The 14,528-nt window shown below is 51.4% G+C and overlaps 1 protein-coding gene across 4 annotated transcripts in view; it reads left to right on the top strand.

The window, feature by feature from the left end:
- LOC123351805 (IgGFc-binding protein-like) overlaps positions 1-14,528 on the top strand; it is a 117,800-nt gene that overhangs the window by 6,448 nt on the left and 96,824 nt on the right. For 3 of the 4 annotated variants that reach the window (XM_044991453.1, XM_044991451.1, XM_044991450.1), the window contains exons 4-10: positions 457-1,024; positions 1,694-2,289; positions 7,546-8,119; positions 8,381-8,574; positions 9,431-9,572; positions 10,581-10,915; positions 13,056-13,629. The exons of the other annotated variant lie outside the window; for it this stretch is intronic. In XM_044991453.1, coding sequence (XP_044847388.1) covers positions 457-1,024; positions 1,694-2,289; positions 7,546-8,119; positions 8,381-8,574; positions 9,431-9,572; positions 10,581-10,915; positions 13,056-13,629 — 2,983 coding nt within the window. The remainder of the gene's footprint in view (positions 1-456; positions 1,025-1,693; positions 2,290-7,545; positions 8,120-8,380; positions 8,575-9,430; positions 9,573-10,580; positions 10,916-13,055; positions 13,630-14,528) is intronic. 4 annotated transcript variants of the gene reach the window in all.

Here is a 14,528-nt window from a genome sequence, read left to right as displayed (position 1 = left end):
ATTTCTGGAAAGTTGCCTTTGTGATCAGAAGTTGGTTGCAGAAAAAGCATAGAAGGATCTTAAAAAACAGGTCAAATATTAACTGGATTCTGATGTGAATGGACAGCCAATGGAGAAGCTTGAGGGTTGGGGTGATGTGGTTACACTTTGTCTGTGTGAGAAAGTGTCAATAGCATCCAACATATGTGGGAACCTTGGGAGCTGGGGCTCAGGTAGCACATAGAGCAGGGAACTGCAATAGCCAATGCCAGAGGAAATGAAAGTTTGGTTGGAGGATACTTCCTAGTCTGGAGAGCAGGGATTCAGGCAGGCTGTAGAGGAGAGAGCAGGCCAGATGGGACAAAGATTTCAAGAGGTAGATTATTATTATAACCATGGGCTGGAGCTCTGTGCTGGGGCGAGAGGTTCCACCACAGGTGCGCGATTTTTCATATCCCATGTGTCTTGCTTTTACAGGTGAACAGTTTCCTGATTAATCTTCCCTTCAACCTCGATAAGAAAATCACTATGTATAGAAATGGCAGGGCCACAGTGATCCAGACAGACTTTGGCCTCAGCGTTACTTATGCCGGGTGGTCAGGACGCACCACGGTGACTCTGCCAGTTACCTACACGAGAGCTGTGTGTGGTCTGTGTGGCAATTTTAACATGGACAGGAAGGATGACATGCTTATGAGGGATGGCACGCTGGCACCCAACCCCATCAGCTTTGGCCAGAGCTGGAAGGTAGGAGACCTTCCAGGATGTTCTGCAGTAATGATACCACCTTGCGTAAGTCTAGAAGCTATTGAAAAACAACAACGAGGTAGCAGAGTGCAGTGTGGGCTCATCCTATACAAGAGTGGCCCTTTCAGAGAATGTCACAGCAAAGTGGACCCCGATGGATACTTCATGGACTGCGTGTATGGCTATTGCTTCATCAGTGGGCGGGACAGTAACATTTGTCATGCTGTTGCTGCGTATGCTGAGGCATGTCAGGAAGCTGGAGCTATAGTGCGTCGCTGGAGGACTAAGGAATTCTGCTGTGAGTCCTCCATGTTCAATTATGATTGCCTCATGGGGATTGTTAATTCTTGTTGGCTGGTAAATCTTGATCTAAACACTAGATTATTCTGTTCTGCAGAACATTTTTTAAAGATGTCCTCTATCCAAGGGATGGATACAACACAGGTAGTGTGTCCCTACTACATGCGCCATCAGTGTGGTGTACCTTGGGCCAGAGAAATACTGTCTAGCGATGTAGTGTACTTTATGGCCCGTCTAGTCCCGGGCTTCCCTGCTGAGACTGGGACATAATCAGAGCCTGGACTGGGTGGCTTCAAATTGTGACAATTTTACATTAGGAACTGGGCTGGGAACCCACCAACTCGTCCCACAGAAGCCATCAGTTGGGAATGAATTTTAACCACTACTGACCTGGATTCAAAACAAAAAAACGAGTAGTGAAACCATGAATCCAAGACCCAAACTGGAACCTTACGCCTTGGAGAGAGATTGTCTGTATCCCATCATCTGGTCTCTCTGAGGCATCCAGTCCTTCAGACCTGGGGCTGGACTGCAGATGGTGCCTTCAATTATTTAACTAAACCAAGGAAATAGAATACCGTATTAGGAGCTGGAACAAAATTGCATCTTCTGGTGATGGTTCATTGTGCACATTGCTATGTGAGCTAACTCTTTGTTCTAATTACAGATCTGTCCTGTCCCCTGAACAGTCACTACGAATTATGCAGCACCAGCTGCGATCTGACATGCAGCAACCTCTATGCCCCGGTGCAATGCACGACCCGGTGTAAGGAAGGCTGCGTGTGTGATGAGGGCTTTGTTCTCAGTGGTGACCTCTGTGTCCCCATTTCCCAGTGCGGATGCCTCCACAGAGGACTTTACTACCAGGCCGGGGAGACCTTCCACCCGAGCGGTTCATGCGAGGAGCAGTGCGTGTGTCAGGCTGGTGGGGAGGTTGTGTGTAAGGCATTCTCCTGCAGCACTGGTGAGCAATGCAGGGTGGTGGACGGTGTCCAGAAATGCCACCCATTTGGATCTGCGACCTGTTCTGCCTCTGGCCAGTCCCACTACCTCTCTTTCGACGGGGTCCCCTTTGACTTCCAAGGCACCTGCACCTACATCCTGGCCAAGACCTGCACCGATGCCCGTGACCTTACACCATTCACTATCAGCGTAGAGAAAGAATCCTGGGGCAGCGGGAATGTTTCCATGGCCAAGCTGGTGTCCATTCAGGTGTATGGGATCACACTCACCCTGCTGCAGAACGTACAGGGGCTCATCATGGTAAGGCCTTCTCCAGATCCTGCCCTCTACCTCGTGGGGATAAGGCCAAATGGCTAGTATTGACATAATTGTCTTTGCCTCCGGGACAGTATGGCCCAGTGGTCAGAGTGAATTTGGCTGCCCTTGTCTTCAAGGCTAGAAGACCTGATGGTAAGGGTCGATACAGATGCCCTCTCTCTCAGGGATGTGCCACCCAATGGCCAGAGTCAGAGAGGTGCCCTCACTTGCAGGGCAATAAAGCCTTGTGGCCAGAGTCAGTAGGGATGTCCTTACCCATACCATGGTAAGGCCTTGTGGCCAGAGCCAAAGAGGTTTCCTTATCCACAGGGCAGTAACGACTAGTGGCCAGAGCCAATGGGGTTGCTCTTACCCGTGGGGCAGTGAGGCCTAGCAGCCAGAGCCAATGGGCAACCATCTGGGGGGAGGGTACCAGGGTAGGAGGACGCAGGCCCACCCTGCTCTGCCAGGTCCCGGCCCAGGGCCCTAACAGTGGTGCAATGTTCCACCACAACTGAAACATGCTGACTTCCCACAGGACTACAGCTAGTCCCCACAGGGCCACTTCCTTCAATGTCTCTCAGAGCAGTAGTCAGGGCGTTGTCCAGGTTTCTGGGCTTCTCGGTGCATGCAGGAGTGCCGCCAGCTTTTTTGCCGCCCTAGGCCACAGAAGGTCCTGCCCCCAAAATGCCGCCCCCGACAGAGGCGGCAGAAGGTCCCGTCCCCAAAATGCCGCCCCTGACAGAGGCGGCGGAATGTCCTGCCACTGAAATGCTGCCCCTGACAGAGGCGGTGGAAGGTCCCGCCCCCAAAATACTGCCAACAACCAGGGCAGCCGAAGATCCGGCCGCCGCGGTCGCCGCCCCACAAATGTTAGTGCCGTAGGCGACCTCCTAGGTCGCCTAATGGGTTGCGCCGGCCCTGGGCGCATGCAGTCCCCAGTGACTCTGATCCCTCTTGGGTGTTCGTAGGTATCCAGGCATCTGTCTGGGTCTTGGCACCTCTGGCTTCCAAGGTCAGGGGCTCCAGCTGCTCCCAGACTGGAGCCTGAGAGGTGTGTCCTTCCTCCTCAGCGATCAGCCCAGACTGAGCTGCTCCCTTTTATACTAGTGCTGCACTTGAAGCATGCCCAGGAGGGATGTGGAGGCATGGTTTCTTTAGCCCAAAATGAGGCGTTAACCCTTCCCTGTTCAGTGTGGGGTGAGTGCACCCCATCACTCCAACCTAAACCTCCCTTGATGCAATTTAAGCCCATTGCTTCTTGTCCTGTCCTCAGACATTAAAGAGAACAATTTTCACCCACCTCCTTGTAACAGCCTTTTATGTACTTGAGAACTGTTATCATCTCCTCTCTCAATCTTCTTTTCTCCAGACAAAACAAACCCAATTTTTTCAATCTTTCCTCAAAGGTCATGTTTTCTAGACCTATATTAATTGTTGTTGCTCTCCTCTGGGCTTTTTCCAGTTATCCACATCTTTCTTGAAATGTGGCCCCCCAGAACTGGGCACAATATGCCACTTGAGGCCTTATCAGTATGGAATAGAGCGTAAGAATGACACCTCTACCCCGATATAACGCGACCCAATATAACACAAATTCGGATATAACACGGTAAAGCAGCGCTCCGGGGGGGCGGGGCTGTGCGCTCCGGCGGATCAAAGCAAGTTCGATATAACGCAGTTTCACATATAACACAGTAAGATTTTTTGGCTCCCGAGGACAGCGTTATATCGGGGTAGAAGTGTACTTCTCATGTCTTGCTTACAACACTCCTGCTAACATAGCCCAGAATGATGTTTGCTTTTTTTGCAACAGTGTTACACTGTTGACTCATATTTAGTTTGTGATCCACCATAGCCCCCAGGTCCCTTCCCACAGTGCTCCTTCCTAGGCAGTCATTTCCCATTTGTAGAAAGTGAAAGTCCAGTTTTGCCAAAGGAGCAAAGCTGTTGATCACAGATTTCATCCTGAAGCTTTTATCAATCTTTAACATACCCTCTATTTCAAGGATCAGCAATGCTTGAGTGTAATTTTAGATGATGGTAGGGACTTGACCACCCTGGCTTGTACCAAATACCCACATCTCCTTGAATTAAAGGCATCTCAGAGGAAATGACTATCTGTATAAGATAAAGGCCAACTGGACCCTGAAAGTGCTAACCGTCAACATAAATGACTCTGTCACCAAGAATAAATTTGATAACCTTTATGGCTGCTGAGAGTTTCTATAGATGGCATTAACCTTGTCATGGATGTCATGATTGCTGGGCAGTGTCACGGGGTGCTCTACTCACATGCAGATGGCACCTCCTTCTGACTGTTCTGGGGATTAGCTCTCTTCCAGGTCTAATGACTCCCCTTGTGATCTCTCCCCCTATTGTCCTCTCTCTCTCACTCTGGGGCCCCTCTCTTGCTCCAGGAGCTGCAGCTTCCTCTTTGTGACTCATCCTTTGGCCAGTTCACTATAGGGTTGCCCCTTCCAGGGTATAGGGTCTCCCTGAACCCCCTGTCCAGGCAATGCCACTCTGTCAGTGGCTGGTAGGAGAACCTGGGCCTGCGCACTACTCTGGGTTCTGGACCAGGGACTCTACAACATGCAGCCATAGTCTAATCAGTCCCCAGCCTTGCTGCTGTCTCCCTGGGCTGCTTCCTCCTCTGCCTCCCACAAGCTTTCTTCTCCATCCTTCTCTCTTCTGGGTATGCTCTTCCCTCAGGGCCAGGCTTCCGGGGTCCGACTTCTTTCCTGGGTTCCCTCCTTCCCTCTCTAATACACAGATGGTGGCTGCAGACTTTCTCGCTACCACCCTTTCTGTTGCCAGCTTCCTGGCTTTATACTAGCCCAGGTCACACCCACTCATCTGAACTTCATCCTTCAATCAGGGGTTGCTCCTCCAGCCTAATCCCCTCACGTGTGGCCTGTCACACTAATCGGTTCCTTACTCAGCTTCCTTTGCCCTCTTGGGGCTGGTGTGGTGAGAGCACCCAATCACGGGCAGGCTATGGTGATGTTGGCAAAGGTTATGCTCAAGCCTTGAGGAGCTTTGGAACAAGGGTTTTCATCATGGAAATTGATCCAATTAATTATGTAGTATCTCCCCTTGTTGGAATGCAGCTGAGTACATTGAAGATAAGAACTGAGACCTTGAATGGGATCTGATGTTCTGTGGGGGCCAATGTAGGGAGCGGAGGAGAGGTGTGATGTGTTCACAGTGGACAGTCAGGGCCAGTGCAAGGAAGTCTCACGCCCTAGGTGAAGCTTCCACCTTGCGCCCCCTGCCGCTAACCCCGCCCCCCACGGCAGCTAAGCGAGCCCCCTACCCAGGGAGCCCGCCACCCTCCCCCGCCCGGGGAGACCCCCCCCACAGCAGCTACCCCCCCTCCGTGGCAGCTAACCCCGCCTGGGGAGACACCCCCCTCCGTGGCAGCTAACCCCGCCTGGGAAGCCTGCCTCAGCTCACCTCGGCTCTGCCTCCTCCGCTGAGCACGCTGACGTCGCTCTAATTCTCTTCCCCTCCCAGGCTTGTGGTGCCCATTGGAGGAGACTTAGAGCGGGGGCTGTGTGCTCAGCGGAGGAGGCAGAGTGGGGAGCGGTTCCCCTGTGCGCCCCCCCTGTAACTGTGGGCGGCCCTCCCCGTGCCCCCCCCCAGCTCACCTCTACTCCACCTCCTCGCCTGAGCGGGCTTTTAGGTGCCCTAGGCAGCCACCTAGTTGGCCTAAATGGTTGCACCGGCCCTGTGGACAGTGCTTCTGAGGAGATAAACTCCAGCATTCTGCACCAGCTGGTGTAAGAGCTGAAGGCTCTTTCCTCAGGTATGTCACTTGTTGCAGTCCAGCCAAGAGGCAACAAAGGCGTAAATAAAGGAAGCCTTTGACAGGATGGGATGGAATCTCACAGCCAACTGGTACTCCAGGCGAATTCTGTGCCAAAAAAATTCTGAACACAATATTTTATAATACTGCAAAATTCTGCATATTTATTTGCCAAAACAACACTATATCATCATGCCAATTTCAATTATTTTGGTAAATTATTTCAGAATACCCGTCAGCAAGTATGTCTGTAACAAAAATTCCACCAGGAGTACAGAGTTAAAAAAAAACAACCTAGGACAATCCAGTATCCTGTTTCTCTGCCCCCTCCCCTCCCCCAGAGCCCAGCCACAGAGCCCCCCCTAGCCCAGACACCCACACCCCTCCCCCAGAGCCCCACTGCCGGGCTCCCTGAACCCAGACACCTGCACCTCCTACCCCTCAGAGCCCAGGAATCCAGAGGGAGAAACTGCCTGATGCTGGGTTCTGGACTTGTATGGAGTTTCTGCACGCCTCCTTCCTTAAGGCCATGCTGAGAACTGGGAAGCCTCCAGCTCCCTCCCCCTCCTCCTGGTCCTCTATTTGTGAGCTGGGCTGTGCTGGGTCCAGTGGCCCCTAGTGGCAGCCAGCAGCTCTGCAGCCCATTTCGGGGGAAGGAAGGAAATTCTGTGCACATTAATTTCTGCACAAATTCTACATTGCGCGTGGCACAGAATTTCCCCAGCAATAAACTGGAGATGGTAGAAAGCATTACTCATGGGTGTTGTTATGTGAGAGCTTCTGTTAGGCAAGCTGAGCATCCTGCAGCTCGGATGCATCTTCTCTGCCTCTCTTCTTGATTCATACCCCATCTTTATTAATATTCATTATTTGGGAAACCCCTCTACATACCTTATATTTTGAAAACATGGGATGAAATTCCTCCCCATGAGAACTCCACTGGCCTCTCTGTTGGAGAATCTGTCCCATGATCAATTCCCCTGAGAAGCCTGTAGTTTACCTTGGAACAAATAGAACTTAACACATAGGGAACTGGTCAGACAGCAGAGGGAGGGAACTGGTCAATGGAGAAGGATTCATGAGAAAAGTGGGGTTTAGGAGAGAGGGGGAGATGGAAAAGAAGTGAGAAACTATTTTGAGTGCAGGGGTTGTCATGATAAGGAGGTGTGGGCCAAACATGGGTGGAGGAGATAGGGATGGAAAAGAGAGAGGATCAGGAGGGAGGCAGGTGGGTGGATGGGGAGATGAGAGAAGAGACGTAGACCAGGGTAACAATGTCAAGAGCTTGGAAGATGAGGATAAGTCATTCCAAAGTGAAATCTGGAGTCATGGGTCATTCTGGATTTACTCCATGGTGTGAGCGAGAGCAGAATCTGAAAACGTGTTGTCCCCACCCCTGTCCAGTGTCCACTCCCACGTCTCACAGGGGAATGCTCTGTCTTGGACAGGTGGATGGGGTGTTCCACAACCTTCCAGTGATCACGGCCAACAGGCGGCTCCAAGCATATCAGCATGGTACTAACATCCTGGTGCAAACTGACTTTGGCCTCATTGTGAGTTACGACCTGGTTTACCAGGCCAGAGTCACCATTCCACAGCGATACCAGGGCCACACATGTGGCCTGTGCGGAAACTACAGTGGACGGCAGGACAGCAAGTTCCTGCTCCCCAGTGGCAGGACATCCTCTGATGTGGCAGCATTTGGCTCTGCTTGGGAAGTCCAGGTCTCAGGAGCATCATGTGTAGACAGATGTGCTGGGAACAGCTGTCCAGTTTGTGAGGAGAGGAAGAAGGACGTCTTCAAACAGCACCACTACTGCGGGTTGCTCACAGCCCCTGACAGCCCCTTCACTGCCTGCCACGGCACGGTCAGCCCCAGCGTGTATTTCAACAACTGCCTGTATGATCTGTGCCTGGGAAAGGGGGACTCCCAGGTCCTGTGCCAGAGCATCCACAGCTACGTGACGGCCTGCCAAGAGGCCAAGGTCACCATCCTGCCCTGGAGGAGCGCCTCCTTCTGCTGTAAGTCTGTGATACTGATGGAGCTCAGGTAGCCAAGGTGCACTGGGTGCGGGACAAAAGGGGAGAGGGAGACAGCATTTATGGGAACAAAATTCCAGAATTCTGGGATTCTTCATAGACTCTTTCAGTGTGAACCAGCAACCTCAGGTGTCCTTGTCCCCTCCTTCCTGTGTTGTTCTCCTCTCCTTTATGTCTCTCTCCTTCTAGCCCGTGGTATGAGATCTGTCCAACACATAACAATAATTCTTCTCTCCATTTAAGCTGTGAGCTGCCCTGCCAACAGCCACTATGAGGTTTGTGCTGACCTCTGCACTGTCGCCTGTGCTGGAAACATCATGGATTGCCCAGAGACCTGTGCCGAAGGCTGCCAGTGTGACAAGGGCTTCTTCTTCGATGGCCAGGGCTGTGTGACTCAGGAGAGCTGTGGATGCTTTGAACAGGGGAGATACTACAAGGTACCACCTCAAGTGGTCTGGGTCTGATTTAATTTTTGCTTTATACACATCTTAAATCCTACACTAGTCAGGGAAAGGGTTTGCTATAATGGATCAGAGCACTGGCCCATCCAGCCTGGCATCCCAGCTCTGCTAGTACTCAATGCCCAAAGTTCCAAAAAAGGCAAGAAGATTAAACACACTTTGCTTGCTATGGAGAAACTGAGGCACAGAGGGGGCCGTGACTTGCTCATGGCCATGCTGTGAGCCAGGAGCAGAAGGCAGGATAGAACCTAGGCATTGTTCCTGGCCCTCAGACCAGCACTTAACCCATTAGAATAATAGAATCATAGGGTGGAAGGGACCATGAGAGGTCATCTAGTCCAATCCCTTGCATTCATTGCAGGACTCATTGACAGAACAAGAAGCAATGGTCTCAAGTTGCAGTGCAGGAGGTGTAGGTTGGATATTAGGAAACACTGTTTCACTAGGAGGGTGGTGAAGCACTGGAATGGGTTACCTAGGGAGGTGGTGGAATCTCCATCCTTAGAGGTTTTTAAGGCCTAGCTTGACAAAGCCCTGGCTGGGATGATTTAGTCGGTGTTGGTTCTGCTTTGAGCAGGGGATTGGACTAGATGTCCTCCTGAGTTCTCTTCCAACCCTAATCTTCTATGATTCTATGATTCTATCCAAAAGGCTTGTTACCCTATCAAAGAAAGCTATCAGACAGCCTTTAGACAGAGAAATAATGTTATGACACAATATGCACATTCACACACCTCACCACAGAATTCTGGGTTTAGCACTGCCAGAAATATTATAAATAATTGTTTCCAGTTCCATTGCAATATTTCCCCTTTTCCAAACATCCCCTTAGCCCAGACAGATTGTCCTTATGAATGAGTGCCAGAAAAGGTGCACCTGTGTTCCGACCCGAGGGGTGACCTGCAAAGCCCACAGCTGCTCCAGAGGAGAAACCTGCGAGATCAGAGACGGCGTTATGGGCTGCATCAGCAAAGGTAAAGGAGAGTCACTGATTGCAACATGACTGAGGGGTTATTGCACAAACAGTGAGTAAAATAGTTGTGATTATGTCTTCTCACCCTTTTCACTTTCTCTTCCCCTTTATTTAGCCATGAACCCTGAGCCATAATATTACAGAATTTCAATTTGAAAGATGAAAAGCCTTGTTGGGTCAGAGTGTCTGCTGAGTCCTGCTTCTGGCGTGCGCAGCCGAGGAGGGTGGGCAGCTGTCAGGGAGCTTATTAATACCTGGGGCTGCTCAAAATGGAGCGAAAGAAGCAGGTGCCTGGAGCGGCCAACAGAAAGGGGAGGCAGCGTGTCCGTTGTCAGGGCAGCACGTCCGGATCAGCGGCGGTGGCACTTCGGCAGCAGCTTAATCGGCCTGCTCCGAATCCGCAGCAATTCAGTGGCGGGTCCTTCACTTGCTGTCTTGCTCCTCGATGGCACTCCAGCAGCACCTCGATCGGGTTCTTCTATTTTTTTTTCACCACTTGGGGCAGCAAAAAAGCTGGGGCAGCCCCTAAAGGGGCCATCAGTCAGCTGGGCTCTGTCAGAGCCCATCACATCCCAGCCACTCTCCTTTGCCTGCTCAATGCTGTCCACAACATGCCCCTCTGGGCTGCACCACCTCTGTTGGGCATTGTGGGGAGGGAGACACAGGAGACCACTTTGCTGGCTGTACTCCAAGAAAGGTCTCGCCCAGGCAGGGATTTCCTCAGCAGGGGACTTGTGAGAGATTTGTGAAAGGTGCAAGGGAGTAGATAGATAGATAGGTACAGTGTATGGGGATGGATGGATGGGTAGGTAGGTAGATAGATAGATAGAGGGGATGTAGGGGGATAGATATATCAAATGATCATTCAGTACATTTCACAAACAGGCTATATTAAGAAGTAGGATTCCAAGGACATTAAATATCATCCTGGTTTTCACACCACCCTCAGCCCCGACTCTGCTCTCATATATAACTGATTGTTCTGGTGTTTCTTGTCTTTCCCCACTAGTTATTCCATCCTGCAGTGTGGTTCGCTGCAGGGAAGGAACTATTTGCAAGATGATAAATGGGCAGCCAGAGTGTGTGCCAGTCTCTCGGGGCACGTGCTGGGCCGGGGGATACTTGCATTACCACACCTTCGATGGACGGGGGTATGATTTCCACGGCACCTGCAACTACACGGTGGTCAAGACCTGCAGGGATGCCTCCGTCCTACCCTCCTTCCATGTCACGGCCAAGAACGAGAACAGTGGGAACACACAGGTTGTCTACATTTGGTCAGTGACTGTCCAGGTGGATGGAGTCACCATCACAGCAGCCAGGGCTGAGGTCGGCTTTGTGTGGGTGAGTGCTGGGTGCGCACATCCACCCTGCTCCTATGCCCACCCTGTAGGCTTTGCTAAATAGAGGGCAGGAAACTGCACCCCCGACCTCCACGTAGAATTGCAAGCTAGACAATGTCTGGCATGGTCAGTACCTCAAAAAAATACCCCAAGGTGTTGCAGTGGGTATTATCATTGATTTAGTAGGTGCTCTGCCACTGTATCTGTGCTGTGCCCCCTGTACCAGCACTTTGATAGGGGGCGCTGTACTATTTAGATGTGTAGGTGTCTCAGTAGCAGGACCTTTCTCCTGAGTTAGTATTAAGGCCAGTGCCCAGCAGGACACTGGTGAGACCTCTGTGGTAGGGAGCAGTCTGGGAACCAAGTACAGAGCACTCTCCCCTTGCTGTCGGTGCTGACCCCAATGCCCATCATGTCACTAGCGGGTGCTGTGTAGCAGGGAGTGGTGTCGGGGGTCAGTTGGGGGTGCTTTCCTGTCAGAGTCGCACTGATCCTAATCTGGCACTAGAGGGTGCTGTGCTGAGGGGAGCAGGTTGGGTGGCTCAGTGTGGGGAGCTGTCAGCTCTGTCACAAGCACATAGGATCTACACACCAGATAAATGCAGATTGGAGCATTCAGTCATGACATATCCCACAGCATGTCATGCAGGAGCAGGACAAATCCCAGCTCTATAGAGTCCATCCTTCTACAAATTCCCCAGCAGTTTCTAATGTAACAAGGATTCATCTGAGATCCCCCCTGAGGAGAATTCCCACTCTTGGATCCAGGAGGACACTGCCTAAGCTCTAAGATATGGGGAAACTCTGAGGCACATCTAGGCAGCTCAGGGCCTTTGTACAACAGAGCCATCTCCAACCTGAGGTACCTCAGGAGCCCCAGGACATTGTAGTCAGCTCCTTGAGACCTCTCGCCCCTCAAGTGATGCTGCTAACAGCTCTCACCAACACAGCCTCCTCTCCCAGTGGAGCCGCTCCCTAACAGCTCTAACCAGTGCAGTCCCTGTCATTTACAGCAGCTCCCAGCAATTCTGATCGCCAGCCCTTTCATCTACAATGGGCAATACGGAAATCACGGGTCCACTATTGGAATTGTTTGGAAAAAATCCAACTACCTGAAAGGGGGTTCCAAAGAGAATGGATCTAGACCAGGGGTAGGCAACCTATGGCACGTGTGCCGAAGGCGGCACACAAGCTGATGTTCAGTGGCACTCACACTGCCCGGGTCCTGGCCACCGATCTGGGGAGATCTGCATTTTAATTTAATTTTAAATGAAGCTTCTTAAACATTTTTAAAACCTTATTTAGTTTACATACAACAATAGTTTAGTTACATATTATAGGCTTAGAGAAAGAGACCTTCTAAAAACATTAAAATGTATTACTGGCACGTGAAACCTTAAATTAGAATGAATAAATGAAGACTCGGCACACCGCTTCTGAAAGGGTGCCAACCCCTGATCTAGACTGTTCAGTGGTACCTGATGACAGAACAAGGAGTAATGGTCTCAAGTTGCAATGGGGGAGGTTTAGGTTGGATATTAGGAAAAACTTTTTCACAAGGAGGGTGGTGAAGCACTGGAATGGGTTACCTAGGGAGGTGGTGGAATCTCCTTCCTTAGAGGTTTTTAAGGTCAGGCTTGACAAAGCCCTGGCTGGGATGATTTAGTTGGGAATTGGTCCTGCTTTGAGCAGGGGGTTGGACTAGATACCTCCTGAGGTCCCTTCCAACCCTGATATTCTAGAATTCTAAATAGCAATGGAACCAACTCATAATTTTCAATGAATCTGGACCCAAATCTGAACCAATATTAAATTATAGCATCATACTAGATAGAGCTGACTGGAGAAAGTTAATTCCATTTTGGAGAGGATTTCAATTATTTGAAAATTAGCTTCATTCTGATATGGAATGAAAATAAAAAATTACTAAATTTTCTGGGAAGGGGAATGGAGTCCTGGGTCCAGGTCAGTCTTTGAAATCTGCTTGGTTTCCATCAAAACGTCATTGAAAAAAAACCATCTCCTGAAAACATTTGGATTTTGAAGAATAGGCAAATACTAGTGAAAAACTGTATCTGAGAAGAGGTCACTTTGTAAATGCACTCGATTGTGACCTTTGCCCTTTCTTTCTCACTGAAAAGGTGAATAACAACAGGGTCCACTTACCCATCTCCCTGAACAACGGGGCCCTTCGGCTCTATCAGAGTGGCACCTCCCTTGTCCTCCGCACCAACTTCAACCTCAGGGTGTACTACGACTGGAACAACCACCTGAGGATCACCGTCCCTAATGACTTCTCAGACAGCCTGTGTGGCCTGTGCGGCAACTATAATGGGGACCCCGCCGATGACTTCCGGACCCTGGACGGGGACCAAGCTCCCAGTGTCGCCGCCCTGGGGAAAAGCTGGGCAGTGGAAGATGAGGATCAGTTTTGCTGGCATGATTGCATTGGAGGTTGCAGGCTCTGTGACCCCAGCATAGCCAGAAAATACAAGGAGGAGGCCTCATGCGGCCTGATAGCCAAGGTCTCAGATGGGCCCTTCAGCCAGTGCCACAGCAAGGTGGATCCCACAGTCTACTTGGACAACTGTGTGTACGATCTGTGCCACAACGAGGGCTACAGGAAGGCCCTGTGTGAGGCCCTGAAGGCCTATGCGGACGCCTGCCAGCTGGAGGGGGTCAGGATTGGGGAATGGAGGCAGCTGGCCAGATGCCGTGAGTACAGATTTGTATGCCAAGGTCTATGGTCTGCTCTGCTGGTTAGACCGGGGAGCCTGGGGCTCAGCACTCTTGAGTTCTAGCCCTGGTTTTGGAAGTAGGGTTGCCAACTTTCTAATCACAGAAAACCGAATACCCTTGTCCTGCCCCCTGCCCTGTCCCTTCTCCGAGGCCCCAACCCCTGATCACTCCATCCCGCCCCAACCCCTGCTCACTCTCTCCAACCCTTGTTCATGCGCTTATTTTCACTAGCTTGGGGCAGAGATTGGAGTGCAGGAGAGGGAGAGAGTAAGGGCTCTGGACTGGGGGTGCGGGCTCTGGGGTGGGGCCATAAATGAAGTTTTCAGTGTGCGGGAGGGAGCTCCGGGCTGGGGCAGGGAGTTGGGTTGCAGGAGTGGGCTCAGGGCTGCGGCAGGGGGTTGGGGTGTGGGAGGGGATGCGGGATGCTCTCTGGGTGGTGCTTATCTCAGGCAGCTCCTGGGAAGCAGCGATATGTCCCTCCTGCTTGGAGGCAGCCATGGAGTTCTGCATGCTGCTCCCACTCCCAGGCGCCGCCCCTGCAGCTCCCATTGGTCGTTCCCAGCCAATGGGAGCTGTGGAGCTGGCACTTGGGGTGGGGGCAGAGCTAGGAGCCCCTGTGGCTGCCCCTGAGCTGGAGGAACATGTCGCCGTTTCCCAGGAGCTACATGGAGTCGGGTAGAGAGCCTGCCCACCCCGCTGCGCCACCAACTGGAATTTTAACGGGTCAGTCAGCACTGCTGACCAGAGTCACCAAGGTCCCTTTTCGACCGGGTGTTCTGGTAGAAAAATGGACACCCAGAAATCCTATTTGGGAGGGACCATGATCAAGTGATTTGGTACTGAGCAGTGATTAGGAAATCAGAACTCCTGGATTC

Source organism: Mauremys mutica, chromosome 17 (genome assembly GCF_020497125.1).
Source record: "Mauremys mutica isolate MM-2020 ecotype Southern chromosome 17, ASM2049712v1, whole genome shotgun sequence".
Taxonomy (NCBI): Eukaryota; Metazoa; Chordata; order Testudines; family Geoemydidae; genus Mauremys; species Mauremys mutica.
Note: the sequence above shows the minus strand (reverse complement) of the source record. Positions and strands in the feature narration are given on the sequence as shown.